General features: G+C 48.9%; 3 protein-coding genes across 3 annotated transcripts; 1 reads left to right on the top strand and 2 right to left on the bottom strand.

Moving 5' to 3' along the window:
- Positions 1 to 1,607: 1,607 nt before the first annotated feature.
- Positions 1,608 to 3,576, bottom strand: LOC136469083 (uncharacterized mitochondrial protein AtMg00810-like). Its single transcript, XM_066467411.1, has 3 exons — positions 3,300 to 3,576; positions 2,821 to 3,209; positions 1,608 to 1,847 (listed from the first exon to the last, which is right to left on the bottom strand). Exons 1-3 carry the CDS (start codon positions 3,574 to 3,576, stop codon positions 1,608 to 1,610), a joined length of 906 nt encoding a protein of 301 aa, XP_066323508.1.
- Positions 3,577 to 5,138: 1,562 nt separating this feature from the next.
- Positions 5,139 to 6,717, bottom strand: LOC136469082 (uncharacterized). Its single transcript, XM_066467410.1, has 2 exons — positions 5,793 to 6,717; positions 5,139 to 5,559 (listed from the first exon to the last, which is right to left on the bottom strand). Exons 1-2 carry the CDS (start codon positions 6,715 to 6,717, stop codon positions 5,525 to 5,527), a joined length of 960 nt encoding a protein of 319 aa, XP_066323507.1. The 3' UTR covers positions 5,139 to 5,524.
- Positions 6,718 to 7,290: 573 nt separating this feature from the next.
- On the top strand, positions 7,291 to 13,798 carry LOC136476404 (LRR receptor kinase BAK1-like). Its single transcript, XM_066474227.1, has 11 exons — positions 7,291 to 7,892; positions 9,034 to 9,166; positions 9,257 to 9,328; positions 9,752 to 9,895; positions 10,833 to 10,904; positions 11,053 to 11,124; positions 11,203 to 11,315; positions 11,785 to 11,919; positions 11,996 to 12,337; positions 12,454 to 12,848; positions 13,164 to 13,798. Exons 1-11 carry the CDS (start codon positions 7,784 to 7,786, stop codon positions 13,476 to 13,478), a joined length of 1,902 nt encoding a protein of 633 aa, XP_066330324.1. The 5' UTR covers positions 7,291 to 7,783; the 3' UTR covers positions 13,479 to 13,798.
- Positions 13,799 to 17,921: the final 4,123 nt, after the last annotated feature.

Raw genomic sequence — 17,921 nt, 5'->3', positions numbered from 1 at the left:
CGGCTAATTTAGAACGACTGATGTGATATCGTTGTAACTTGGGGAATTGAATTTCTTGGACAGCATGAAAGCATCTCTAAGAGTCTCCCTATGCAATCCGTTAAAGTCAAAATTAAGGTCTAGATTTAGTGGTATATATAGTATAAATTACTCTTTTTTTGTCCTCAATTTTGGTTTGATATATCGTCCACAATATATGTCATTGGAGATAGAGTAAACTATTTGAGGAGAGAAATATTTTAAGAGATGATTTCTTTTTGTTTGGATTATTTAGATGCAGATTTAGATGACTCTTGAGATTCTCCCAAAATCTCTGTTTTCCAATCCTTTGCTCCTAACAACTACAAACCTCCATTATAAATTATAAAGTATTTTTTGACTTTTCTAGATATATATTAGGCTACAAAATAAAATATCGTATCAGAAAAAAAAAATTACACGTCTTAAGGCTTGTTTGGTAGAGCTCCGTGTACGTGATTTTGATTCTCGATGGAGGCTGAAAGTAATTCTATTCGATTCTTTAGCACAAACTCGCAAAATCGCGATGTAGAATCACTTCATAGAATCTAGAGAAACTAATTTTTTCAACTTTTAGCCTCTTTGTTCATTTCATATAATCACTCCACAGAATCAGGTAGATAATCACTTCAGTGAATCAGCTCCTCGAGAAGCTCTACCAAAAGGAGGACTTATAACTTAGAAATGGAGGGAGCACGATTCAAACGGCCATTAAATACAGAAGAGGCAGGAGTGTGCTATCTGTGTATGTACAGAGGATAATCAGCTCACAACAGTACCACCACAGCCTGGGGGTCCCGTCGGCGACGGAACAGAACGGAACGTGAGGGGATGATGAAATGAAAAGGCCTGTGAAACGGAAGACAGCGATCCCCGTTGACCAGACCCCACGTGGAGGCGGGAGTGGAACTGGGGACCCTGCGGCTGGGGGGACCGCTCCGATCCTGCGGCGCCCAGGGGACCAACGAACAGGAAACAACGGCCCTTTGGAGCGGTGCACGTGTTGCCTTTTCGGCCCGTCTTCCCTCCCTCCCTGTAGCGTCCAGGCCTCCAGCCTCCACTGGACAACGGGCAGGTTGGTTGATGCCAGCCTTGATGGCAAGCGCGCTGCTCCCGCCCAGGATGTTCCAACTGTTGCCAACCTTACCTGTCAACCTGCGATTTGTTATTGTTCATTCAAGGCTATCCAGAGTCCAGTCTATCGCTCAGTCACTTTGGTCGGGGTGTCTTCTCGCGTTCAAAGTCCTAGGGTTTTTGTTGTGACCACGGAGGGCCAGCAACGGTACAACGGATAGATTTGGGGCTAGAACTGCAAGAACAGCAAATTGGGACGGGAGGAGCAGAGGAAGACGAGGGTGGTTAGATTTCAGTTATTCGACAAGACTAAGTTCTTCAATACAGCCGGCTCATATACTGCCGGTTCACCACCACTCACACGGGCCAAGCCCCTACTCCTAATGGGCCAAACCCTCCTTACATGGGCTGAAGCCAGCACAACAGAACTTGACGGCTACTCTATCTTCCCGCGCGCACTTAGCCACTCTTCAGCGCTTTCCTGGTGCAGAGCCGGTTCCTGACATTCCCCCTGCTTATGAAGCAGCTTGACCCCAAGCTGTTGGATAGCGACGATGCATGTCTTGATGATCCTCCCAGGTGGACATTGAAACTGGAAGCTTGTCGCACCTGACCAATGCCCGATCCTTCAGAGTACCTCCATGCCGAACCATAGCCACATCAAGCACCTGTGCTGGTAACAGGGCCACAGACTGATCAGCAGCAACTGTATCAATTGATTCCAATACCTGACTTGGAGGAATGTGCTTCTTTAGCTGGGACACATACACCACAGGATGAATCTGAGCATTAGCTGGCAGGTCTAGCTTATAAGCCACCTTATCAATCGTCTCCAATATTAGAAATGGTCCAAAATATCTAAATGATAATTTGTGATTGCTCCTCAATGCCACTGATAACTTCAGGTAACTTCAGGTGCGGGAAGGAGCTGCCGGCATGGGGGAGGAGGACGCCGGGGTTGGAGGAGCCGCCGGTGTGGGAGGAGGAGGACGCTAGAGTGGGTGAGGGCGCCGTTGCCGGTCAGAGAGAGAGCGGCGAGGCACGTGCAACGGGAGGGGCGCGCGAGCAAGCCAGCAGGCGCACGCGATGGAGAGCGCGAGAGGGGCGAGAACGCGAGCTAGCCGGCGAAGAGGACAAGGACGCCCCATCCGTTTTGTTTATTAGTCATTACACGCATGGGGATTGGTGCGTCCGGCCAGCCGAACGCCCGGCTATCACTATCGTTTTTAGATCCGCTACCGTCCGACATTAGTTTGAAGTCATTTTTCTAAAGCCCGGAGAAAATTTTACTAAGCAGTGTGTAAGAAAGCAATTTGGGAAGAATAACCACAGCTTGTATTACAATCTGTTGAGATACATATACAGGGGTGAGAGCAGAGGCCAGCGGCTCATGAGTACATGCAGATCCTACGAGATCCTACAAAGGAGGAGGACTGGCTGTTACACAAATGAAAGGTGCAGAGCTACTCTAGCTATCCTATACATGTTTGTTTACACCCCCCCCCCCCCCGCAGTTTGAGCATCGGTTGTCCGAATACACAAGCTGGACTTGAACTCTGTAAACAGTGGCGTTGGCAATCCCTTAGTCATGATGTCAGCTAGTTGATGCCGAGTTGGAATCTGCAAAACTCTGAATTTGCCAAGTGCTACCTTCTCCCTGACAAAGTGAATGTATAGTTCAATGTGCTTCGTTCGTCGATGATGAACTGGGTTTTGTGATAGATATACAGCTGATACGTTGTCACAATAGATGACAGTAGCCTTCCTGATAGGAACATGAAGTTCTTGAAGTAAGTTTCGTAGCCAGCAGCACTCTGCGGTGGCATTGGCCACCGTCCTGTACTCAGCTTCCGCACTCGACCGGGAGACTGTCGGTTGTCTCTTTGATGACCATGAGACAAGCGAGTCCCCAAGGAACACATAATAGCCAGATGTTGATCGCCGGGTGTCCGGACATCCGCCCCAGTCGGCATCGGAGTAGGCTTTTAGTTCGGTTGATGGGGAAGCAGAGATGAAGAGGCCATCACTGATGGAGCCACGAAGATACCTGAGAATCCTTTTGACAAAATTCCAGTGAGCAGCACGAGGAGAGTGCATGTACAGGCAAGCTTGATTAACTGCATAAGCAATGTCCGGTCACGTAAGTGTCAGGTACTGCAATGCTCGTGTGATGCTTCGATAGAACGATCCGTCGGCGGCCGGTTCACCATCAGTCGTGGACAGCTTCTGCTTGACGTCGACTGGAGTGGTAGTTGGCTTGCAGTTGGACATGCCTGCACGCTCCAAGATGTCCTCCGTGTACTGAGCCTGAGAGAGGGAGAAACCAGAGGCATCACATCGAACCTGAACGCCGAGGAAGAAGTGCAGGTCCCCAAGGTCCTTGATGGCGAACTCACGACAGAGCTGTTGGACGACGTGCCGGAGGAGCGAGGTCGTTGAAGCGGTCAGGATGATGTCGTCCACATAGACCAGGAGGTATGCCATGGTGTCACCTTGCTTGTAGACGAACAGCGATGTGTCGGATCCCGTCGAAGTGAAGCCAATGGAGCGGAGGTAGTTGCCCAGTCGCTAAAACCACGCCCTAGGTGCTTGTTTGAGTCCGTATAAGGACTTAACAAGAAGACAAGCGTGATCAGGATGCAGTGCGTTGACGAACCCAGCCGGTTGATAGCAATACACCTTCTCAGCCAAGTCGCCGTGGAGGAAGGCGTTCTTGACGTCAAGTTGGTGGACTGGCCACTGTCGTGTGGCTGTGAGATGAAGAACGGTGCGAATCATGGATGGCTTTACCACCGGCGAGAAGGTCTGGTGGAAATCGACCCCTGGGCGTTGGGAGAACCCACGAACGACCCACCGAGCCTTGCGCCATTCCAGCGATCCATCCGGATAGAGTTTGTTCTTGAAAATCCACTTTCCGGTGATGACGTTGGCATGCGGTGGTCGAGGCACGAGTGTCCAGGTTCCATTGGCCTGGAGGGCGTTGAACTCCTCCTTCATCGTCGTAGCCCACTCGGGATCGCGGAGTGCTGCACGTATGAAAGTCGGCGGGGATGTCGGAGAAGAGGTTGTGGCGATGTGCGTGTACTTCGGGTTCGACACGCAGATGTCGTCGCGTCCACGGGTGATCATTGGGTGCCGAGGGACCGGGTCCGACGGCGCTGATGCAGCTCGTGGCGATGCCGACGGAAGGACCGAGTTAGTTGGGGCTGATGTGGAGGCCGGACTCGGTCCTGGTTCCATAGATGCCGAGGACGCACTGGTGGACGGGGTCTCAGGCGGTTAAGAACCCGTCGATGGACTCAGTGCTAGAGCCGTAGGAACCGTGGAAGCGGACCGGACATGTGAACTCGTCATAGCTTGTGGTGCCCGTGGCTGCCCTTGGTTGTTGGTGCGAGGACGCCGTACCATTGGTAGCGGGAGCACATCAGGGATGCACGAGGAATGCCTGTGTGCTGGGACTGAACCTGTTTCAGAAATCTGCGCAAACGGAAAATGGGTTTCGTCGAAGTATACGTGACGAGATATGATAATTCGTTTTGTCTCTAGATTGTAGCATTTGTAGCCACATTGATCCATGGGATAGCCAAGGAAAACACATTGAACAGAGCGTGGTGCTAGTTTATGTGGAGCAGTGGCTATAGTGTTAGGATAGCAGAGACATCCAAAAATGCGCAGGTTTGAGTAATCCGGTGGCACGCCGAAGAGTAGGGCATATGGTGTTTCATTGCTGCGGGGGCGACAAGGGCGCCGGTTGAGTAAATATGTAGATGTCGCAAGGGCATCGGGCCAGAATGAAGGAGGGAGTGCAGCCTAGAACAGGAGTGCACAAACGCCATCGTTGATGGTGCGAAGAACGCGTTCGGCACGTCCGTTCTGCTGAGATGTGTAAGGACACGTGAGGCGCAACATAATGCCATGTTTAGCATAGAACGCGCGAGAAGCTGAATTATCGAATTCCTTTCCATTGTCGGTTTGAACACACATGATCGGACACTGAAACTGTATGTAGACAAAAGCATGAAAAGAGATGATAGTGGGAAGAACATCAGACTTATGCCGCAATGGAAAGGTCCACACAAAATGTGAAAAATCATCAAGAATTACAAGGTAGAACTTGTAGCCTGAGTTGCTTATTATGGGCGATGTCCATACATCACAATGCAAAAGTTGGAAAGGAAAAGAAGAAACATTGCTGGACTCATGAAATGGCAGCCGCACGTGCTTACCAATTTGACAAGCATGACAAGTATGTGGACTGGATTTGGTGTAGGTAAAACCTATGGAGCGAGACAGGTGCTGGAGCGCGTCCCGGCCGGGGTGACCTAGTCGGGCGTGCCAGAGGTCAGCAGCTGTTGAAGAAAGGAGAGCATGCGCCGATTCCGAAGATGACATGCCCGGAGCAGTGCGCAAGGGGTAGAGCTCTCTAGAGGAGTCACATCGGAGGATAGCCATCCTGGTTCGTAGATCCTTGATGGTGAATCCCCAGGGATCAAATTCAACAGACACAGAATTGTCACGGGTTAGTGCACGGACAGAGATGAGATTCTTAACCAATTGAGGAGCAATCAGAATATTATTAAGACACAGGGAAGAAGTAGTGGGAATAATGGAGTTGCCAGTGCAGGATGCCGTCAAATGGCTACCATTGCCAACAACAATATGACGGGGAATAGTAGATGATGTGCAAGATGATAGAATACCAGGATGCGACGCCATGTGGGAGGTAGCGCCGGTGTCGAGGAACCAATCGCTACCGCCACCGCTGGGAGTGTTCAGGGACATCCCATTGAGCGCCGTGTAGAGCTCCGGCGGTATGGTGCCCGGGTATTGCTGTGGCGGTGGTGCGGCGAGGGCTGTCATGGCGAACGGAGGAGAAGCACCGGGGCGAGGCGCGAGAAGACCAGGGCGCCATGAGTTGAGCGGCCACGCCTGGACCACTCCCTGCCATGGATTGTACGACGACGCCCACTGCGGTGGAGGGGGTGCGGTGTGGCTGGGTTGAGACGAAGGCGCGCTCTGGCGGTTGCGATTGTCCGCCTTGCGCTTCTTGCGGCGGTCGCCACCACCACCAGACGGCGTGGTGGATGCAGGCGCAGGCGAGGGCGGTCGAGGAGCCGGTGCAGCCTTGTTGACGGTGGTGGAAGAGTCGGTGTCCTGAGCAGCGAGGAGGGTCGTCTGGGCCTCCATCTCAAGAGAGCGCTTGATGCGGTGCTCCTCCTGCAGCAAGTAGGACTTGGTGTAGAGGAACGTCGGTGGCGGCGTCATGGTGGAGAGCACGGCAATGGCATGACTGAACTTGTTGTTCAGACCGCGCAGCGTGTTGATGACGAGAGCCGGGTCGGAGACGGCGGCGCCGCAGTCGTACAGCGTGTCGGTGAGACGCTTGAGGCGGCCACAGTACTCGCCAATGGACATGTCGCCTTGGAAGAGGCTATGGAACTCTTGCTGGGCGTAGACGGCGCGTTGAAGGCTGTTGTCCAGGAATTGCCCGGTGATGGCAAACCACGCGGCGTAGACGGTGTTGCCCGGTTTGTAGACGTCATTCCAGATGTCCTTGGACACCGTGGAATAGAGCCATGACACGATGCACGCATCGATCTGCAGCCACTCGGCGTCATCAGTCATGGCGGCGGCATCCACCGTGCCATTGATGTGACTCAGCAGCCCGAACTTCTTGATGGTGAGTTCAAAGAAGGAGCGCCACTGACGGAAGTTGCCTTCGTCGGTGGCAAGTTTTACAGGGACGTGTAAGAAAGCAATTTGGGAAGAATAACCACAGCTTGTATTACAATCTGTTGAGATACATATACAGGGGTGAGAGCAGAGGCCACCGGCTCATGAGTACATGCAGATCCTACGAGATCCTACAAAGGAGGAGGACGGGCCGTTACACAAATGAAAGGTGCAGAGCTACTCTAGCTATCCTATACATGTTTGTTTACACAGTGAAACTGTGAAAACTAACCAATACGAGTAGTTCAGACTTCGAGTGGAAACCGCGCGGACATCCGCACGGGATCCCTGCCCAGTGTTCGGCTGTCCCTGCCCGGTGTTCGGCCATCCGCAGGGGATCCCGCTCTGGCCGCCCCCGCCGTCCCACTCCCACCCACACGAGCCCCGTTTCGTTGACTCCGTTCCGGCACCGCAGCGCAGTCCCAGTCTCAGTCGCATCCCAACCCACCCATCCGCTGCGTGCCTGCGTCTTTGGCGCCGCTAATCCTAGCTCTGACTCCTAAACCCACGCCACGCCCGCTTAAACACACAAGCGAGAAGAAGCTTAACCCCCGATCCCGGCTACCCTTTCCCTTCACCAAAAAAAAAAAACAATAATATCCCGTCCGATTCCACCCGTGTCTCGTCTCGTATCGCAATTCTACGCAACCGCAGCAAAAAGGAGCCCCCCAGGCGATTAGAAAAAAAAAAAGAGAGAGCAGGGGGCGAGGCCGTCGAAAAGCGAGCGCAGAGTGGGAGAAAGGGTGAAGGGAGAGATCGAGAAAGAGCAGGGAGGGAGGCGGAGGGGGCCGGGGGCGGCGGAAGCGGAGCCTGCGGCGCTGCGCCCGCCCGCCCGAATCCTCGCCGGATCGCCCGACCTGCCGGGCGCGGCGGCGCTGCAGACGGCCTGATCCGACCGATCCGGCGGGAATGGCGGCGGCCCGTGGAGGGATCTAGCGGAGTCGCGGGTCGCGTGGCAATGGCGGCGGCGGCGGCGGAGGCGCGGGGGCGGTGGGCGGTGTCGGCGCTGCTGCTGCTGCTGCTTTGGCTGCTCCACCCGGCCGCGCTCGTGCTCGCCAACACCGAAGGTGCGCGGTGCGACCGTCTCGCTCTCCCCCTTTGCTCGCCTTGCCTTGCCTTCCCCCCGAGTTGCTCCGTCTGCCGCTGGGGGGTTTCAGGGAGCTCTGCCCTGCTTCCACTGGACCTAATTCAAATGGGGGTTGTGGGTTTACTACGCCTATGCTATCGACCGAGCGCCGAGTGCCGTTTCCGGGGTTTGGTTGGGTGCCATTTCTGGCCCTCGCGTGCGTGTACGAGCCGTTTCTGCGATTGGCCAAGCAATTTCGGATTTGCTGCAAATTTGTGTCTATTTTGCTCTCAGTGACCAAAATTTAGAGCTAGTGTCTTTGCTGTTAGCATGCTTTTAATTGGATTCCTAAACCACCCCCACCCCTCTGAATTCATTAGACTTTGATGTCCAGGCCGCCGCCCCCGTTCTGGTGTTTCTGCTGCGCGCCGGTGCCCCTGTGCGTTCCGATGACTGCTGTCGCTTAGTACTACTGTTGCATTAAATTGCTTCGCTAGATTCTGCTTAACGTTTGCTGCGCGCCGATTTGCTCGGGCAACGTTAGTATAGTCGCGTTACCCGTGGTTAGGCTTGATTTGGACGTCTCCTGACGTGGTTTTGTTGTTTCTGGATATACTTCTGTTTCTAGTTGGTGCCTGGCCAATTCTCAGGGGGGGGGGGGGGGGGGGGGGGGCCTTGGTGTCTCTGATTGTTTATGCGAGTTAGGACTTTGCATGACTTGCTTGTGTTGTTTGCTTGTTTCGGGTGCTGTTAGGTTCACGCTGCTGGCGCTTGCTTGAGTATCGGTTTGTTTGGAGCAAAGTGTTTTGTCATTGAATGGACAGTTGTCTTGTTGCGCTTTTGCCTTGATGCTTCTACTAATGAGAGGGGAATTGTTCAAATTCTGAATTGTAGAGCTGAAGCTTTGTTTTACATGATGTCATTAGCCCATTAGCTACAAGTACTAATAGAATGGATGTTGATATTATCTTTTCATTTGTATTTGATGATGTGGATTTTTTTTTTAAAAAATTATGGCTACCTAAGTCCGAAAAGGGATATTGGTTGCCACAACTCTACAGCTTTGCTGATTGATGTATCCCTTTGCTTGTTTGCGTGACATTTCTAACAAAAGTCTGCAATTTCCATTCTGCTATTGACAGGTGATGCCTTGCATAGCTTAAGGACTAACTTAAATGATCCTAATAATGTTCTACAAAGTTGGGATCCCAGTCTGGTCAACCCCTGCACTTGGTTTCATGTTACCTGCAATAATGACAACAGTGTTATCAGAGTGTAGGTTCACCTTTTTCCTCCACTATATTTCATCAGTGAGTTGCACCGATTCTGTATTTCCCAGTTAAAGTTTTTTTTTTTCATTCGCAGTGATCTTGGAAATGCTGCACTATCAGGAACTTTGGTTCCGCAACTTGGTCAGCTCAAAAACTTGCAGTACCTGTAAGTTCTCTTCCTTTGCTGTGCTTTGTAATCCCATACCCATTTTGCATGTGGTGGAAGATTTTATTATCTTTCTAGGTGAAAACATTTCAGGCATGATTGCTCATATAAGAAATATCCTGTTCAGAATACTTATTACATAGATGAAAATAAGGTTATGCTGCTGTGTTGCTCTGGCAAGGCATAATACCTAGTACATCTTCCTGTCAAAATAAAGTGACTGGCATATTCTGTCTTCAAATGGCGAGCCTGTCTTGTATAAAATAACAATGCTGTTGGCACTATTAACTGTGATGACATCACAGTAACATTCACCGCCTTCGTTAATCACTAATGACCTCGACCATTTACTGTGGCATGCCATAACTCAGTTACTTTGTTTTTAAAATTAGTCACTGCCTTCATATATTATTTTTTATGCAGGGAGCTCTACAGTAATAATATCAGCGGCACTATACCTAGTGAACTTGGGAATCTTACAAACTTGGTCAGTTTGGATTTGTACCTGAACAACTTCACTGGTTCAATACCAGATTCATTGGGGAAGCTATTGAAGCTGCGGTTCTTGTAAGATATCTGTATTGTTTTTCCCTACTATTCACTAAAGTAAAACTTGTTAAGAGTAGGAATATTTTGGCTTACGCACACTGAATCTATCTCAGTCGTCGTTGGTTGCTTCATCCCATCTATATGTGATGACCAAGGGAGATCTTCTATGACGTTGAGATTTCACTAGGCCACATACATGTGTAGCTGGTTTGTTAAAATCATGATTTTGTTTACTCATGAATGCAGTTACTTTTTTAATTAAAGGTTAAGAATGTAGCTGCCTAGCCTCATTGGGTCCCATACTCCCATTGGAAGAAGTTAGATTTTCCTGGACAGAGTTGCTATTCATGGCAGCATTGAGTGATGCCTTGTGTTTAAAAGTGACTCTTGCCGTATGTATATTGTATAGTTAGATTATTTATATCCAGCAATCTGTTTTTTATGTTTTAAGGTGTCTATGTCTATCATTTTGTTAGGTTTTCAACTTATTAATTTCTAAGGGATCGAGTTCGGAACGATGATATACGTGATAGATTAGGGGTAGCACCAATTGAAGAAAAGCTTGTCCAACACCGGTTGAGATGGTTTGGACATGTCGAACGGAGACCTCCAGAGGCACCGGTGCGTAGTGGAATCCTAAGCCAGGATAGTAATGTGAAGAGAGGCAGAGGAAGACTGAAGTTGACTTGGGTAGAGGCAATAAAAGGAGACTTGAAAGGATGGAATATACCCAAAGACTTAGCCTTAGATAGGAGTGCTTGGAAGACAACTATTCACGTGCCTGAACCTTGATTGCTTATGCTGGGTTTCAACTCTAGCCTACCCCAACTTGTTTAGGACTTAAAGGCTTTGTTGTTGTTGTTGTTGTTGAATTTCTAAGTTGTCTTATTTTTTATGAAATTACCTGTGGATATTTCTAATTTGACACATCTTTGAACTTTTGTGCGGGGCATAGGCGTCTTAACAACAACAGCCTTTCTGGTTCAATTCCAAAATCGTTAACTGCTATCACTGCACTCCAAGTTCTGTAAGTATTTGTTTCTCAGTTTGCATACTTAGTTTGGTTTTAAATTTTTTGAGCGAAATAGTATACAGCAGGGGAGGCCCCCACTGTGAGAGTTTCGTTTTAATTCGTAAATGTAAAATGGAAATTAAATGTTTCTACTAAATCACAGGGATCTGTCAAATAACAATTTGTCTGGAGAAGTTCCATCAACTGGTTCCTTTTCGTTATTCACCCCTATCAGGTAAAGCTAGGTTTTTAGCTGAAAATTTCATTTTTAAGCCTTAATGCTTCTGCTATTCACACCTGTCTTCTTTTGCAGTTTTGCGAACAACCCTAACTTATGTGGTCCTGGCACCACAAAACCTTGTCCTGGTGCTCCTCCCTTTTCTCCACCTCCTCCATACAACCCTACAACCCCTGCACAATCGCCAGGTGATTCATTCAGATTGTTCAGTGAAATCCTTGATTTCAATAGGACCTTTCCTACCTTGCTCTTTCATCCAAATGACATCCTAATTGGGATTTGTGTACCTCCAAAACAAGCATAATGCTGTCTAGGCTGGAGAGCGATAAGGAATGACTGCACTTTTTCCTGAAAATTAAGTTGAAAATAATAATTCATAGTAAGGAGCCAGATCCTTACAATTTGGTACTATGATTCTGTGCTGCGCTGTTAGTCTGTGACTCAGCGATATGTCTGTGTTGTACCGCTGTTAACTTGCTATAGTGGGATACTGGGATAAGACAGGAAGCTACATGACCTGTACCTCGTGTTATGCAGGCATGCAGCACAAGTCAATAACTACCTTCTCCTTTTCTTTTGTCCCTACCCTGCATTAGTATGTCAGTAATGAAGGGTATGGAACATATGGTTTTGCTGCTGACATCTTATTTTGTGCAGGAAGTAGCTCTTCCAGTACTGGAGCAATTGCTGGTGGAGTTGCTGCTGGCGCAGCCTTGCTATTTGCTATTCCTGCAATTGGTTTTGCCTATTGGCGGCGCAGGAAACCGCAAGAGCATTTCTTCGATGTACCTGGTAAGTATTCAACAGCAGGAGAATAACTTAGGGAATAACATTGAATCAACTTAATATGAGATTTCGAATGTGGCAGCCGAGGAAGATCCCGAGGTGCATCTTGGCCAGCTTAAAAGATTTTCACTACGAGAATTACAAGTTGCAACAGACGGCTTCAGCAATAAGAACATTCTTGGAAGAGGTGGATTTGGCAAAGTCTACAAAGGACGGCTGGCAGATGGATCTTTAGTTGCTGTTAAGAGACTAAAGGAAGAGCGCACGCCTGGTGGGGAATTACAGTTTCAAACAGAAGTTGAGATGATTAGTATGGCTGTACACAGAAACCTATTGCGTCTTCGTGGATTCTGTATGACACCAACAGAAAGGTTGCTTGTGTATCCATACATGGCTAATGGAAGTGTTGCATCACGTTTAAGAGGTATTTTTTCCTAGTATAGTGCTGTTCACATACTTTTATTTGTATCTTTCATGTCACACCTCTCTAACAGCAGTATCAAACTCTGAAGTTTTTATTACTTTGGTTTTATTTTGTAGACCGGCCACCAGCTGAACCTCCACTAGATTGGCAAACAAGAAGAAGGATTGCATTGGGTTCTGCTAGGGGCCTGTCTTATTTACATGATCATTGTGATCCAAAGATTATTCATCGTGATGTCAAAGCTGCAAATATTTTGTTAGATGAAGACTTCGAAGCTGTGGTGGGGGATTTTGGTTTAGCCAAACTAATGGATTACAAGGATACCCATGTAACTACTGCTGTCCGTGGAACAATTGGGCACATTGCACCTGAATACCTTTCAACAGGAAAATCCTCTGAGAAAACTGATGTATTTGGCTATGGAATTACGCTTTTAGAGCTTATTACAGGACAACGTGCCTTTGATCTAGCTCGTCTTGCTAATGATGATGATGTCATGCTTCTTGACTGGGTAATTAACTATGTCATTTCCTCTGTTCAAATTGCAACCTAAATGTGCATGCCTTTTTGTGGCTTCCATACTAGGCAGGGGTTGGTGGTCACTTTTTCCTATGCAATCATAAAAAAGTTGCCAACCATTTCATCCAATGACAAATAGAACTTTGATAATGTCTAAGAAATGAATATTTTAACTGAATTGGTGCATTGTGACAGGCTGATATTTGTTAGTATTGCTTTAGATTGTTGATAATTTATTTCATTGCATTCTTTTGATATGACCTGATTTGGCAAGCAAATTAATATCGTGTTTATTTGCTTTGTGCAGGTCAAGGGATTGCTCGAGGAGGAGAAACTGGAGAGTCTAGTCGATGAAGATCTAGAGCACAACTACATCGATGTTGAGGTGGAATCTCTGATCCAGGTCGCGCTCCTCTGCACGCAGAGCAACCCCATGGAACGTCCTAGGATGTCAGAGGTTGTGAGGATGCTCGAAGGCGATGGTCTCGCCGAGAGATGGGAGGAGTGGCAGAAGGTAGAAGTAGTACGACAAGAGGTCGAGCTAGGCCCTCATCGAACTTCGGAATGGATTCTCGACTCGACCGACAACCTCCACGCTGAACAGCTGTCAGGGCCAAGGTGAAGGCAGCTTAAGACCATGGACTCCCACTAATTATTGTATTTTGCAAGGGCAATAGCGATGCGTATCAATCATCCTAGTAAAAAATCCCCCATTTGTTCATACCAATCGGTGGGTGAAGCGAAGATGTGGTCAGCCATGATGTGCTTTGGATATATATTGGTGACCATGGCCGTTGAGCTCTTATATGCGAGGGCAGCAGAGCTCGAGGAGCTAATGTCATTTGCAGTTGCTGCATGCACCAGTGCTCCTGTATTTGTAAAGGTTGGAGCTGAGGTGCCGCGGCTATCTTCTGGGTCTGCGATAAGTTAATTGTACTGATAGTTGACATCTAACTATTTTGTGTATCAAATGTAAGGTCGGAACCATTTTGTATCTCCCCCCTACTAAAGGATCGGATGATATAGGTGTGCCTATGAACCTGTTCTGGCTGGCAAGGATAACCAGAAAAATATCCGTGCTGATTGTTGTAGTTATGTCCGTAGTTACCTAAGGGTTGGGAAACCCATTTTATATCCATGATCTCTCCATTTTCGTGTTCAGATTTCAACTTACAGGCACTTCCAGTCTTGTCGCTCGGTAAACTAGTCAAAGCTCCGGATGAACTGTGCATCTCACATTCTCACCCCAATTTCTTGGTATCCTTATTCTTGCTCTGAAATTAGGATATGAACTCACGAACAATTATTCTTTGTTGGTGCTTTTAGTATTTCCTCCTTTTCTTAATAAATGCGTGCATTGCAAATATTGTCAGCAGATTTGCACTTGAAGATTTGCCACTCCCATCGTCTTCAGCTGGTACTTGAATTATGAATTTATGGTAACAGTAATGCTCTCTACCGATCGTCCGTCCAGCCGGACACGTGTCTTTGTCGGACCAGGTCTGACCGGCCTAATACGTGGCTTCAAGCCGTCCAATTATTGTACCCACCATGAATATCTGATACTCCATGTTGCCTCCCAAAATAAAAATCTCCCACTCCGCAAGCTGCAAGTCGCAAGCCGCACACACGTTCTGCTTCTCCCAGATCCAGTCCAATTCCACTCTCCCCAAGTCCTGCAGTCAAAGCACCGTCGTCGATGGTGTCTCCGCCCACTCAGTTGAGGTCCGGACCCCCGGCGACTCGCCGCGGCCCACCGCCGCTCTCCTCTCCTCCGTGGCCGCACCCCAGCCCTCATTTGACATTCGGCTACGCCTCCTGCTTCTCCTCATCGTGGCCTTCACCGCCGCCACGACCTTCGTCCTGCTCCGCCCGCCGCTCATTGTTGTGACCGCGGCATCCGCTGCCACGTAGCCGCTCTCCAAGCTCCCTAAGCCCGTGGTGTTGCTCATATCCTCGGCTGGCTTCCACTATGGCACCGGCATCCTCCTCATCACCTCCTCCTAGGCTAGAGATGGCAAGGGCGTCGTGGTCGTGCCATACTTCGCAACCGCCTCGAGGCTCACCATACATGGTGGTCGCCGTCAACTAGAGTGTCGTGCCTGACATGTTGTAAATGTATGTTTCAAGTGTTTCAGTTGTTTCATATGCATGTTGCAGGTGTTTTATGTGGATATTGCAAAAGTAGATCGGGATGTGCATATGTTGCAATGGCTATATACGTATGTTGCAAGCGTCTGTTTCAAATATTTCAGTTGTTTCAGATGTACGTTGCACGTGTGTTTATCTAAGTGTTGTACATGTTTCACACTTATGTTGCAAGTGTTTCATCCGAATGTTGCATATATTTCACACATATGTTGCAGTGTTTCATCCGTATGTTGCATATGTTTCACACATATGTTGCATATGTTTTGCAATGGCTACACACGTGTTTTCCTCGTGTTTTCAAACGTATGTTGCAAATGTTTCCTCTAAATGTTGCAAAAGTAGATCTTATATTGCACATGTTGCAGTAGACCCCATTTGTAGTGGCCGCCTACTGCAGCCGTTGGGCCTGCTTGCATGCGTGTGGGTGTGGAGGGGGCGCGAGCGGCAGGCACGACAAACTGTGTGAGCGCAGATCGAGATGAAGCGGCACAGGACACGGAGCGACGCGGGCCCCATGTGAAGCATAGGACACGGAGCGGCACAGGCACGACAAACCATGCGGGCGCTAGCCTTACCTTATCGTAAATCTCATCGTAATCCACTCGATTCTTGCAGCATCACACCGCGTTCTATATGAGATTGAGATCACAGTGACAGTGTGGATCAAAGCCTGAACATTCGAATCGGGCCATTCGTTTGTCTAGGCAGCCTTCCATTACACGGACGTGATTTCTTCTCCCCCAAAAACCCCACTACTAGGAGAGGCATCTGTCCTCTGTTTTGTACTTGTGATCCTTCAAAGAGACTTTTACATGTGTACCATTAAAAAAGTTTGTAATTACACATAAGCCATTAAAAAGTTGACCGTACACAGGTGCCACTGCTCTAAACTTCTTTACCTTACAATCCATTCCGTTCCTGTTCTGTTTGTTTTTCGCCGTTTGGTGTGGGACCGACTAGTGAAATTGTCCATATTACCCTTGGACGGTGGAAACCGACTATGATTCACACCTCAGTTTTCTTTCTCTCTGTGTTCCTCCTTGTCCTCTTCCCCTTGCGTGCCGTCAGCACCGTGCCCGGTGGCCCGGCCCTGCGCCCCCGGCACCTCCAGGCCTCGACCCCACCCTTTGCCCCCGGCGCCTCCCGGCACCAGCCCCGCCCTGTGACCCCGACGACCTAGCCCCACGCTCCTGGCCCTGGCACCGCCCTACACCCTCAGCGACGGTGGCCTGACACACGCGCCAGCGCCTGCTCCCCGGTGACCCGACCCACGACTCGGCCCGACGACCTCCTAGGCGGTCATGACGACGTCGTCCGTCATGGCGGACCCGATGGCCTCGCTGCTCATCGTGTGGAGAGGGGAGCTAGGGCGCCTGAAAGGTCCTAATGGCTAGAGGGGGATGAATATCCTATTAAAAATTTCTACAACAACACTTAACAAGCCGGTTAGACAATTATGAGGCGAAACAAGTGTTGCGCTAGCCTACTAAAAATGTAAGCCACCTACTACAATTCTAGTTTATATAGGTTCTATCCACACAATAGCTATGACACTATACTAAGTTAGTGTGCTCTCAAAAGCTAACTAAAGAGCCACACTAACCAAACTAACAAGCTCTCACAACTAGCTACACTAAAGAGCTTAACAACTAGTTTGCGGTAATGTAAAAAGAGTGGGCAATTTGTTTATACCGCCGTGTCGAAGGAGTCAATCAATCACAAGAATGAATACTAATGAAGACCAATCACCTCGGAATCAAATGATGAACACAATGATTTTTTACCGAGGTTCACTTGCTTGCCAACAAGCTACTCCTCGTTGTGGCAATTCACTCACTTCGAGGTTCACGAGCTAATTGGCATCATACGCCAAACCCTCAATAGGGTGCCGCACAACCAACACAAAATGAGGATCACACAAGCCACGAGCAATCCACTAGAGTACCTTTTGACTCTTCACCCGGGAAAGATCAAGAACCCCTCACAATCACCACGATCAGAGCCGGAGACAATCACCACCCTCCGCTCGACGATCCTCGCTGCTCCAAGCCGTCTAGGTGGCGGCAACCACCAAGAGTAATAAGCGAATCCCGCAGCGAAACACGAACACCAAGTGCCTCTAGATGCAAACACTCAAGCAATGCAATTGGTGTTGATGCGGGACCCACGGGATACACCGCAAGGGAGAGAGAAGATCTAGTTTGATTAGGATTCCTTCCATGTAATTCTAGTAGTAATACTACCCTGTAATCCTACTAGGACTCTACATTATAAACCGACTAGGACTCTAGTCTCCTGACTATATAAAGGAGGTCGGAGGGAGAGTTAGAGAGAACACAAGACTTTTACAATCAATCTAACGCAAAGGCTAACGCCGACTGGACGTAGGGCTATTACTCGATCATAGTCGAGGGCACGAACCAGGATAAATCGACTGTCTCTTGCGTTTACCGTCGAGTTCTGCATACGCTGAAGCCCGAACAAACTGCCCCGGGTACCCCCATGACAGGCTATCGATGGTGAAACATCGACAATTGGATTCTCTCCCAATCTCACAAAGATGATGAATCAATAATGGAGATGAGTGGGAGAGCTTTGGCTAAGCTCACAAGGTTGCTATGTCAATGCAAATGACAAAGAGAGTGAGCTTGAACCGGCTATAGGGTTTAAATAGAAGCCCCCACGAAATAGAGGCGTTGTACCCCTTCACTGGGCACAACACGGGGTGACCGGACGCTCCGGTCATATCGACCGAACGCTAGACCTCAACGTCCGGTCACGCGATGCGTGCCACGTGTTCCCTCTCTTCAAATGTTGATCGCTCGATCTCAACAGTCAAGTGACGACTGGACGCAGCAGCTCAAAGTGACCGGACGCTGAACCCTAGCGTCCGGTCGTTTCCAGTAAGCATCCA

The sequence above is a fragment of the Miscanthus floridulus genome, chromosome 8 (genome assembly GCF_019320115.1).
Source record: "Miscanthus floridulus cultivar M001 chromosome 8, ASM1932011v1, whole genome shotgun sequence".
In the NCBI taxonomy this organism is placed as follows: Eukaryota; Viridiplantae; Streptophyta; class Magnoliopsida; order Poales; family Poaceae; genus Miscanthus; species Miscanthus floridulus.
The sequence above is the reverse complement of the archived record's forward strand: the minus strand, read 5'-3'. Positions and strand labels throughout refer to the sequence as shown.

Coding starts and splice junctions, on each gene's coding strand:
- LOC136469083 (XM_066467411.1), bottom strand. CDS start 3,576: ATGGCATACCTCCTGGTCTATGTGGACGACATCATCCTGACCGCTTCA. Junction 3,210..3,299: donor GAAGCTGTCCACGACTGATG/GTGAACCGGCCG, acceptor TTGCTTATGCAG/TTAATCAAGCTTGCCTGTAC. Junction 1,848..2,820: donor ATTGTGACAACGTATCAGCT/GTATATCTATCA, acceptor TATGTGTCCCAG/CTAAAGAAGCACATTCCTCC.
- LOC136469082 (XM_066467410.1), bottom strand. CDS start 6,717: ATGACTGATGACGCCGAGTGGCTGCAGATCGATGCGTGCATCGTGTCA. Junction 5,560..5,792: donor CCACATGGCGTCGCATCCTG/GTATTCTATCAT, acceptor TTCACCATCAAG/GATCTACGAACCAGGATGGC.
- LOC136476404 (XM_066474227.1), top strand. CDS start 7,784: ATGGCGGCGGCGGCGGCGGAGGCGCGGGGGCGGTGGGCGGTGTCGGCG. Junction 9,167..9,256: donor GACAACAGTGTTATCAGAGT/GTAGGTTCACCT, acceptor TTTCATTCGCAG/TGATCTTGGAAATGCTGCAC. Junction 9,896..10,832: donor CTATTGAAGCTGCGGTTCTT/GTAAGATATCTG, acceptor TGCGGGGCATAG/GCGTCTTAACAACAACAGCC.